The sequence below is a fragment of the Plectropomus leopardus genome, chromosome 7 (genome assembly GCF_008729295.1).
Source record: "Plectropomus leopardus isolate mb chromosome 7, YSFRI_Pleo_2.0, whole genome shotgun sequence".
In the NCBI taxonomy this organism is placed as follows: Eukaryota; Metazoa; Chordata; class Actinopteri; order Perciformes; family Serranidae; genus Plectropomus; species Plectropomus leopardus.
Window position 1 is genome coordinate 27,334,678 of NC_056469.1, and position 10,795 is coordinate 27,345,472.

Consider the following 10,795-nt stretch of genomic DNA (forward strand, 5'->3'; position numbering starts at 1 on the left):
ACTCGTCACCAAATCCTGCGACAGTGACCAGTGTTTACCTAAAGTTACAAACACATCATATCCACAGTCATTCAGACGTGTTTTCATTATAAACACTATCTCGGAAAATACTTTTCTGATACGAACTGTGCAAGCTTTGCAATCCGTGATTAACGTCACTTGTTGCGGCATAAATTTGTTAATTTATATGAATTTAAAGGAAAACTCCTCTGAAAAGGGACTGTTCGTTACTTGTGAGAGAGGAGGCGGTGGTGCAAAAAGGGGAGGCGTGTCAAGTAATTTTTAAGCCCCAGGGAGGTACATGATTTTTTTTAAAAATTAGTATTATTTGTTTGGGTGAGGGGCGTACAACTTGAAATAGCTGTATTTATTTTACACCTGATTTTTTTTTCTTAAATCACCAAAATTAGATCATTAACGCTTTGAAACCTGAATCTCAGTCAGTTTTCTTGTGCTGCATGCAGAGACCTTTGACAAATATTTAAACTTTTAAACCCAGAGCTAAATTGTTTGATGAGAAAAAAAGCAAAGAGCAACTTGGCAAGAAGTGTACATTTATAATTATAATAGTTGCATATTTGTAATTGCGTTGCAGAATTATTTTTTATTATTATTATTTATTATTTTAAGCATTTTTCAGGTTATTTTCTTGTTTGTTTTATTGTACTGTTTTTGTTTATTTTATCTGGGGAGTTGTCAATGCTAATTTTAAGGTCATTTTCTTGTAACTTTTTACTAATTCCTTACTAATTTCTGAGTAATTTCTTATTAAATTGCTCATTGGCTTCTTCCTATATGTTTCAAAATTTCACATTCAAGCCAAGTTGTCCAGGTTTCAAAGGGTTCATCATAGTAGCCAGAAACTGTAAAAACAGAAATTATCATTGGATTTTTAACTTTACAACAGAAAAGGAAAAATATTTGTACCTTTGGGGAGAGTAAAAAAAAAAAAAAAAAAAAAGGTCACACCCCTGCCAGCACCTTCCTCTGATACATGAAGACAGTCCGTAAAACAGGAATTTTGATTTCACATTACAGAAACACAAATACTGATAATTCTTTAGGGCGTATTGTGCAATAAATGTACCTACATAACTCACTTGCATGTTTGTCAACCGTGTTCAACCCTTTAAACCCTGAGCAAATTGACTTGATTTCTGTCCAAAACACTGGAAAATTAGCTGAAATCTAGGGGGGGGGGTTATTAAAAAAACAAAATAAATACATTTTAAAAAGCCCATCAGGTAACAAAACAAAAAACAAACAAATAAAAAAGGAGATGTAAAATTGTTGATACGTTTTCCCTTTAGTTACTCTTATTAACCTCTAATATTTTCTCCTTTTTTTAAAAGTTATTTTCAGATCATTTTATGTTTTTTTTTTTAAACAATATGTGGCAAATATGCTACCAAGTTGCTCATTGCCCTTTTAGCCATGTTTTCAAAAAATCAGATTAGTTTGCTCAGGTTTCTAAGGTTTAAATGCATGTAAAAGGAGTTTCTATGCAGAACAAGAACACTGATATCGTTTCAGTTTCTAAAGGGTTAAACTGCTATTTCTCATTCTCATAATGAGAAAAATAACACTTTGAAAATATACTTTCAGTTGCATTTCAAAGGTTTTTGTCAACATGTCTGAAAGGCTCTCTCCTCGGCTGTATTCACATATTATGTGTCTTGTTATCCTGTTTTGTTCACTACAAACACCAAAGCATATTACTAATATTAATACTAATTATCCCATATTGCAACATTAAATGCATTTTTTAACAATGTACTAACTGGTTTACTAATGCAACATCCACTGATATTTTTGAAAAGGAGTTGTGTAAAACTTAAACTGTAAATACATTTCAAACATCAGTTGCTGTACCAACTTGTATTGTGTAAATTTATTGAGGAAATCTCATGTTACTTAGTACTTATATTACAAAAGAATCAAAAGTCAGCATATCTGCTTGACACAAAAAAAAGAAAGCAGAACAGGCCATTAACCTTAAGTTGAAAAAAGTTGTTTACAGTTTACACAGCTACATAAACAACAGATGAACAAAGTGTTTCCTGTACGGAGGAGAGTAATGAGGTTACTGTGAATAACACGTGCAGTGCAATTCTCAGATCTTTTTTTTTTCATATATTAAGTTCCTCTCTTTGGGTGTTTATTTCTTTTTCTCCTCGTCCTTCTTGGTGTCAGGCTTAGAGCCCGTCTGGGAAGCCAGAGAGCCCATAGCGTTACGGATGGCCTCGTTGTTGGGGTCGACTCCAGGAAGGTTTTCCAGGACGCTCTGAAGGAACTCTGGATCCTGCATGACATCGTAGTCCTCCTCATCCTGGACGCAGAAAATGTTTTGTAATATTTACAAAACACGTTTCAGACGGATGATGAAAAAGAAAACTGAGGACTAATAAATGCAAGTGCTTACCTTAGCCTTACTGGAGTCCATGTCAGCTCCTGTGTCCATGTCCTCAGCATCAAAATCTGCAGGAAAAAACAAACAGAAATGTTGGTGGAAAAGTAAAATTTGGTTTAACGAACGATTGTGGTCATTTTTAAGTTTTGCTTGATGGATTCCTGCATGGACACTTTGAACTGTATCTAAACATTCAAGTATTGTGTTATTAGTGAATATGAACTATTAAAAACTGCTCCTGCAAACTGTTCAGTCATCAAACACAAGCAGGATGTGTGTGAATGTTTTCATGGCTCCAAAGTCTACGCTTACTTACGCTTAATAACTGGATTAGTGCCAATACAAGCAAACTTATGTCTCATCTTGAAGTAAACATTAAGTAATTGGCAGTTAGACACACACGTGTACAATCTTACTTACAGTAAAAAAGGCAAACATACTCAATATTCTGAAGTTTGTGTGTGGCCTATTTTAGATTCAAGACTACAAATAATACAAGTAAAACAACAACCAACCACAAAAACTAGTTCTTCTGCTTCCTCTAAAGGTACAAAAAAACTAACATCAAAGAACCAGTGGCGGTGAAGGCCGACTCGCCTGTGCCTCAGCCACAATGTTGAACACACCACAAAGACTACAGAAAACAGCCCTCACAAATGTGTGTCCTGTGCCTGCATGAGAGAAAATAACTCCATAGCAGCAGGCAGCAGTCGTCTGTATTCATCATTCAAAAAGGTAAACTGGACCAACAGGAAAAATTCAACATGCTTTTTAGCTAGTTAGCACATTAACAACAAATCCAATGTTGAAAGAACAAATTATATTTACTATATATATATATTTATTTCAATGCTAATTCAACATGCTGAATTAGCCCAAAAAGCAGACAAGTGCAGACTAGTGCCAACAGTGCAGGACACACCGCAAAATTTAGGGTGAGAGGCGCTCACCGACAACCCAAACTTGACCAATGGCTGATTGTAAGCTTACTGTATCACTGTCCGAACATGCCTTGAACGTGATTTTATGTTACCAAAAAAAGGAGGGGGGTTAACCAGTAAGCCTTCTAAACAATGTTATAACGAGAAAAATTCCTAGGCACACTGCTTTGCAAAAGTTTAAAAGCTTTTAATAAATGATAAAAACAGAGTTGAAACATGTGGGCGTTTAGCCCATTTTTCAAAGGCTTTTTAACTTTGCAAAGCTCTGTGCCTTGCAGCTTTCTGTTTAACGCTTACTGACAAGGAAGCTAAACATAAGTTCAGCCTCTCCATCCTTTTTTGGTCACATATGTCCTTCGATCCATAGAGCACCTGTTTTTTGATACTTGCATGTGTGAAGTAGATCTCCTCAACCAGCCTAGTTTGTAAAGGATTTTATGTTGCTGATGTGATGCATCCTGAATCACAGCTTTTATTAGAGGCTGTCAATTCTCCTAACCAGGAAAACTCAGAAAATTCATGTTTAACCTGCTCCTGCTCCCTGCATGGACATCTGCAGGGCATAGGCGATCTGTTCATCCTCTGTCATGCGGCTGAAGTCTGGCAGAGCAGGTGTGGAGGAGTCTGTCTGAGGAACAGACATTTTCAACAGGGCATCCTCAGACTCTGCAACAAAAAGACAGAAAAAACATGCTGTGAACACACTCACACTGGGAGCTAAAAACCCTCTACTGGAGGCAGATGGGAAGATATTGGCATCGGTGATGGCAAATCAAGTTTTGGACATTTTTCTCACCATCTGCAACAGGAGAAGAAATGCCAGCTTCAGCAGCTGATGCAACAGCGGCTCTGCGAGCTTCGTCCTCCTGTCGTTGTCTTTGCTCCTCCATCGACACCCTCAGAGCCTGGAGAGAAGAGAGGAAGACAACAAGCTGATAAACAGCAACAGATATATACAATGAAGTCAAAAGAAAATAAGCAATAAAAACGAATAAAGCAGAAACTTTTATACATAAAACACAAGAAAAGCTTTGATTACAAGAATAAACTATACAAACAATACACATTATAATACTCAACCTAATCTGGCCCCTGATAGGGAGCCGGGTGCCCCCCAATCCTTTTCTAATTCACAACAAAAAGTACACAGAAGATGCCAGAGTGAGTGAAACAGCATGTAAAGAGAGTTTGTTTACAGTTAACACAGTTAAAAAGGGCTGATGGAGGATCCCCCTAACCCTCCGACAGAGGTAGCTAGCCAGCTAAGCTAAGAAAGTCCGAAGAGCCTGAAAACATACTTAAATCCTAGAAACATCCTAAATTTAAAGAAATGTCCTTGATGCTGAGAAATTTCCTAAAATCCTGGAAATGCCCTAAAATCTGAGAAATTATCTTAAAACCCCAGAAACTTCCAAAAATCTGAGAAATGTCCTAAAATCTTAGAAACATGAAAAAATCCAAGGAACGTCCTAAAATCTGAGAAATGTCCTAAAAGTCCTGGAAATGTCCTTAAATCCTAGAAATACCCTAAAATCTGAGAAATGTCCTTAAATCCTGGAAACGCCCTAAAATCCCAGAAACATGTATGGGGCTGTAGTGACTGGCCCCTGGCCTCCTGTCATTTTGCAAAAGTGGCCCCCAAGCAAAGCAGGTTAAATGTCCCTGTATTACGGTAAACTACAGCATTTTCCCCTGCTCTCTTACCAAGGCCAGCTCCGGGTCTGCACTGGGATCCACTCCAAACTCAAAGTCCCCGGCACCCAGGCCCAACACTGCACCTCCCTCTCCAGCCAGGATGGGTGAGGACAGCAGGGCATCGGCCAGACTGGGGCCCGGAGGAACTGTGACCAGGTGGGAGCCGGCTCCCTCTTTGCCATTCAGAGTGTTGATGAAGGCCGTCAGCTTCTCCGTGTTCATCTCCTGCAGCGGTGAGAAAGAATGAGAGCGAGCACAATAACACATTAGACATCCAAGAAGGTGTGTGTGTGTATGTGTGTTGGTGTGTGTGTGAGAAGCTTTGATGGAAAAATACCTCCTCTCCGAAGTTAATGACATCCACATTGACCTTTTCCTTCTTTAGACGCTTTGCCATTTTGACCAGCTGCAGGAAAATAAAAATACTTCAGTGTCACAAACACTAAATGTTTTATCAGGGGCCTGACAGATCTGTGTTCACTGATGCTATCCACCATTCATTTTCCACAGATGAACAGGTGCAAACGTGAAAAAGCATTACTGAAAAAGCTGCATAACAACTTATTTTTTGGACATCTTTTTCTTCTTAAATCATTGCAGTTGAGTATAAAGGTAAGTAGTACATATGTGGTCCTGTGCAGAGGTAGGTTTGATGTAGGAATATGGTTGTTAGAGTGAGTTTGGTTAATCTGCATTTTGCCAGAGTGTAAGTGTAGGCTTAAAGTAAAAAGGCAACATTGGGTTCAGTAATCAGTTTAAAGATTTGTTACATCAGAAATATGGACTTTCACACAGAAAAACTTGACCCATTTTGACAGAAAGAAATTAAAAGATGGAAAGATGACAACGGGCTGCTGCAAAGGACTCAGCCTACACTGGACGAACGCTCTACTCTCTGAGCTAGAGGCCGTCTCACACATGAACATTATTAACACATGAAACACAAAGCTTACTTCTTTTTCGTTGTCCTCCACTGGGCTGCCAACAAATGCAATAATGCGCATCTTATGGTTTTTGCCCTGTCTGTGCTTCAGCGCCAACTACAGTCAGAAACAGAACAAATGAAGAAAGAGAAAGCTTATGAACATACAAAATGTATTTATGTGAGAAATAGCAAGAAGGATCTTTTCTCCACAGAGGTTCTCCATATTTCCGTATGTCCTAAAGAGCAGAAAATTCACTTCACACATCTTTACCAGCTCCTCTATTGCAGGAGAGGCCTTTCTGTGTAATGAGAGTCTGAAAACTCACATGTGCCACTCTGATGCCGGTGCAGAAGCTGATGTTTCCACGCGGCTGCACAGCATGCAGCTTGGACAGTATCCTGCCCGTGTCTGGAGTCAGTGTGGTCAGCACCTCACAGTTGCTGCATGGGGAACGTAACATTTGTGTTATTATGTTATGTTATGTTATTCTTAATGTCGGCACACTCATGTAAACACACTGCTTCTTACTTCGCCATGGTGATGAGGCCCACGTTGTTTTCGGGGTTGCTGCGGGTCTTGGAGTGACAAACGATATTGACTGCGTCCTGCTGAGCCTGCAGCCTGGTGGGCAGGAAGTCTCCATTGCGCATGTACTCACTGTTGTCCACACTAAGAAAAATGAACAGCAGTTTCAACTATTTATTCTGAAAGTATGAAAATGCAAGAGGAAAGTAAACATTAACAGCTCTGGACCCTTCATGTCCATTGTTTGATTAAATTGGAAAACACCCTTCAGAAAGACAATACAGGGATGGCAACATCAAGACACATCTGACATTAAGCAAAAGATGCCAAACATTTACTTGTTTCAGTTAATCCGAAGTGAGAATTTGCTGGTTTACACTGTCATTTAATTTTGTAAATTTTATATTTTAGAGTTTTGAACTGTTGGTTGGACAAAACAAACTGGTCAGGAGGGCTAGCTCTGTCCTGGACTGCCCTGTTGCTTCCATAGAGGAGGTGGTTGAGAGGTGGATGTGGTTGCCTTAATAAGCTCGTTCAACAGCAGTTTGCAACACCCACCAGTGCAAGAAAGAGCGCTAGAGCAGGTCTTTCACTCCAGCAGCTTTCAGACTCTTTAACAAGTATAACCAAATGTAACACTGTTGTTGTCACTGAATCCATCACCCACCACAACGGCTGATTTGCATGATTCCCACCTCAGGTTATATATATTCTATTTATTCATAATCATACATATTCTCATATACATGCACTTATCCATGTTCTTTATATTTACTCTGTTTAACGTGGCTGTACAATTTCCTTCTGTGCAATATTTTACCACTTATTGTGCAATCATATACATTGGCCTTATTTGTGTATATTTACAATAAATTAATTGCACACCATGTGTGTGTTACAATTTTTCTGTGCAACTATCAATCATAAACATATAGTACATGTGTGATTAAAGGGTGTTTACAGAGTGTATAGCTTTTATTATTCTATTTTTTTTATTTTATTTATTTATTTATTTATTTTGCATTTTCTCTGCTTCCCACACCTAAACTGCTTTATTGTATGAATTTCCCCAGTGTGGGGTTATTAAAGTCTTATATTATTTTATCTTATCTTATCAAAATAAGCAAAATGAACACATTACTTTAGGCCTTGAAAAATATTATAATATCACCATTTACACTTTAATTATTTTCTGCCATTTAATAAACAAAATTATTGCTGAAAAAAACTATCAGACACATTAATAAAACCAATGTTGTAGCCCCCGTGAAAACAATAAACTGCACTAAAACAATGTAATGCAAAACACTGCAATAACCCTGTAGTACTGCTACCTTAGGTATGAAAAAGCTGCTGCTAATACTGTTTAATAAAACTGTGTGCTCTCTCGGAATGTATCCCGAACTGAGAGACAGCGTCTGTTAATAATAACAACTGAATAATATGTGAGCATGGTTAGTCTAACTAAAGAAACAATAGATCCCACTGAGTTGCATGTTTTGACAATGGAAGTAGGTTTTAGTTGTTAGCTAGCTAATGCTAACGCGTTAAACAAAGCCATTTTTATTCAACTTTAGGCGCAATCTTTGCTTTACAGTTATATCCCATAAACGTAAAGAAGCAACAATACACTCACTAGCGTCAATAAACATAAAACTTGTTCAATGTCGATAAAAACACTAAAAACAGTTTGTGCTGGAAGCTCCTGCTAGCTAACGTTAGCTAGGTTATGGAGTGACTCAGGGAATAGCTCGAGCATCTGACATCGTAAACAAAACACGTGAGACTGTGAAAATATTTCAAATAAACGACGTCAAATAAGCATATTATATTTATCAAATAGTAGCGTGTTTTGGATTATGTAAGCCTTTTTAGTTTTTAAACTTTAAACATATTTCTCATTCCTTACCAGACCATAGTACTTTCAAGCACCATCTTGACGTCTGTGGTTGACTACGTTATCGCGGGGGTTTATGGGTGATGGTGTTTTTTAAGAGAGAAGGGGAACAGACAATTTCATATGATGAATTATTAGGATAAATCTAATAGAATAGGCTTCAAAATCGCTGTCGCTCAGACATAAGAACCATATGAATATTAATAACGTTAATATTAATATTATATTATATTAATAACCAGTAGTAAACAAGTAAATAAGTAAACAATAGAAGGCAGACAGTAATGCTGAACCAAAGCCAGACAAGAAATGAAGTAAAAAATCAAACAAAAGGTAAGATGCAAAAACATATCATTAAGAAGAATGAGAATAAGAATGAGAATAATACAATATTTCTAAGGGGTACTACCCAATAGTAAGGACACAAACAAATGATATGTGTGCATAATTTGAGCAATGTGTGCCCTTTAAAAGAAAAAGGCACCTCCATTAGAGCATAAATAATCATGTTAAGTGTCCCATTAGGATTTAACCTAACATGCACTGATTTGTGGTTGGGCAATAGTCCATAGTCCTGCAATTTGTTAGAAGATTACGTTTTTGTCATTAGAAAGAAAGTAAAGTACTGGGAAATGGTATTTTTGAGTACTGGTACTGAATTCCAGGAACCAGATCTAACACCAGTATCGGTTCAAATGTGAATAATACACAACCTTTTTGGTGTGCATGCATTGTGATAAGAACTGTAAAAAAAGCGGACATTTGAACAAAGTGTAGGTCTAGATTTCTTCAAAGTGAATAATAACATAAAAGGGCACTGTCTTATACTGAAGACACAAAGAAAAGATACGTGTGCACACATGAGTATAGAAAAAAACACCTCCATTAAGGCAAAAATATTGATGTTAAGTGTCATATTGGGATATAACCTAACATTCCCTTTTAGACCCAAAATGTGCCCCCCTAGTCATCTGATTTTTGGTTGGGAAATAGTGCACAGTCCATCATGATGAAAGCAGGCTAAACAAACTGTCTCACAAATAAAAGCAGCTGAGACATCCTGAATTTGAGGTGTCCAGGACAAGAAACTGACATTGCCACAAGGTAAGATCTCTGTCCCTAAAATACATTTTTGAGATGGGTCATGTGCTGTTTCAATGTGATTATTTACAGTCTGCTGATTTGTTTAAATTGAAGTCTAAATACTTACTAAATGCTTGAGTTTTTAAAAAGAGAAGCTGCAGATGATGCCAATTGATGATGAATAAAGGCATTATTGAATTACTGTATGACCATAAACTGCGAAAACTATTTACACATTTTCACTGCCACTGAAATATCTGCTTTCTGAAACCTCAGATGAAGAGACTCATACTTCTGATGGTGATGTTTGCAACATGTTGTGCAAAACCTGAAGGTATGTCAACCTTTTTTCCAGTCAATAAAGTTTATGGAAAATAACATAGACTGAACATTTTTGTTTGTTTCAGTCACAGAATATTTGAGTTAATGAAGTCGAGTTGATATTTTTGCTTGTGAAATCCTCTTCTGAATGATTTTACTGGTTTGATTTTTCCACCTGTGCAGATCTGTCTGGAAAAGTGTTTGTCTTCCCAAAGGAGACCAAAACAGATCACGTGAAACTGCAGACATCTCAAACTGAATTCAGCTCTGTGACTGCCTGTCTCAGGTAACTGCTGGTGTGATCACAAAGCTTCTTTATTCATGTTTGAAGAACTGTTTGCCCCAGTTTCTCACAGCTGGCACATCTGTTTAGATTCCAAACAGATCTCACCAGGAACTACGGGCTCTTCTCTTTGGCTACTACTGCTCACAGCAACGCCTTCCTGCTCTTTAAGAGGGAATCAGTGGATGTCATTGATGTAGAGGCTAGGGACGGTAAAGCAGACTTCGGGTCGCTGTCATTTCCACGAAACACCTGGCACTCTGTGTGTGCCACCTGGCGCTCTGACAACGGAGTGGCTCAGGTTTGGATGGACGGCAAGGCAACCATCAAGAGATTTATCAGAACTAGGGCCATCACTGGAGCACCCATCACAATCCTGGGCCAAGAGCAGGACGCCTATGGGGGAAATTTTGATGAAGCTCAGTCTTTCATTGGTATGATTACTGATGTTCACATGTGGGACCAAGTCCTCCCCGCCTCTGAGATCAAACGCTACATGGCTTACAAGCACTTCACTCCAGGCAATGTGTTCAACTGGGGAGCCCTGGAGTACGATATCACAGGGGACATTTTGGTGGAGGAGGAGTCTGAAGTTATGTAACAGGATGTCAAACAGCAAATTATGTTCTTGAAGCTGATAAAATCTGTTTAAACACTTGAAGCTGTTAGTACCTCTTTTTTTTTTACCATTTTTCACAAATACCTAAAGCACTG

The 10,795-nt window shown here is 38.1% G+C and overlaps 2 protein-coding genes across 2 annotated transcripts; one reads left to right on the forward strand and one right to left on the reverse strand.

The window, feature by feature from the left end:
* Window positions 1-1,876: 1,876 nt before the first annotated feature.
* Window positions 1,877-8,463, reverse strand: LOC121945779 (26S proteasome non-ATPase regulatory subunit 4-like). Its single transcript, XM_042490112.1, has 10 exons — window positions 8,407-8,463; window positions 6,501-6,641; window positions 6,298-6,412; window positions 6,000-6,086; window positions 5,384-5,452; window positions 5,056-5,271; window positions 4,148-4,256; window positions 3,880-4,017; window positions 2,423-2,478; window positions 1,877-2,329 (listed from the first exon to the last, which is right to left on the reverse strand). The coding sequence occupies exons 1-10, from the start codon at window positions 8,430-8,432 to the stop codon at window positions 2,159-2,161; spliced, it is 1,128 nt and encodes a 375-aa protein (XP_042346046.1). The 5' UTR covers window positions 8,433-8,463; the 3' UTR covers window positions 1,877-2,158.
* Window positions 8,464-9,417: 954 nt separating this feature from the next.
* On the forward strand, window positions 9,418-10,742 carry LOC121946224 (C-reactive protein-like). The gene is made up of 4 exons (XM_042490714.1): window positions 9,418-9,498; window positions 9,754-9,811; window positions 9,982-10,084; window positions 10,172-10,742. Exons 2-4 carry the CDS (start codon window positions 9,754-9,756, stop codon window positions 10,680-10,682), a joined length of 672 nt encoding a protein of 223 aa, XP_042346648.1. The 5' UTR covers window positions 9,418-9,498; the 3' UTR covers window positions 10,683-10,742.
* Window positions 10,743-10,795: the final 53 nt, after the last annotated feature.

Bases quoted from the DNA above. Each gene is read 5' to 3' on its own strand.
- LOC121946224 (XM_042490714.1), top strand. From the start codon at position 9,754: ATGAAGAGACTCATACTTCTGATGGTGATGTTTGCAACATGTTGTGCA. The intron at 9,812-9,981 runs GTATGTCAACCT...CCACCTGTGCAG, and splicing joins ATGTTGTGCAAAACCTGAAG to ATCTGTCTGGAAAAGTGTTT. The intron at 10,085-10,171 runs GTAACTGCTGGT...ACATCTGTTTAG, and splicing joins TCTGTGACTGCCTGTCTCAG to ATTCCAAACAGATCTCACCA.
- LOC121945779 (XM_042490112.1), bottom strand. From the start codon at position 8,432: ATGGTGCTTGAAAGTACTATGGTCTG. The intron at 6,642-8,406 runs GTAAGGAATGAG...CATTTTTCTTAG, and splicing joins CTTGAAAGTACTATGGTCTG to TGTGGACAACAGTGAGTACA. The intron at 2,479-3,879 runs GTTAAACATGAA...TTTTTCCTGCAG, and splicing joins CATGCAGGGAGCAGGAGCAG to ATTTTGATGCTGAGGACATG.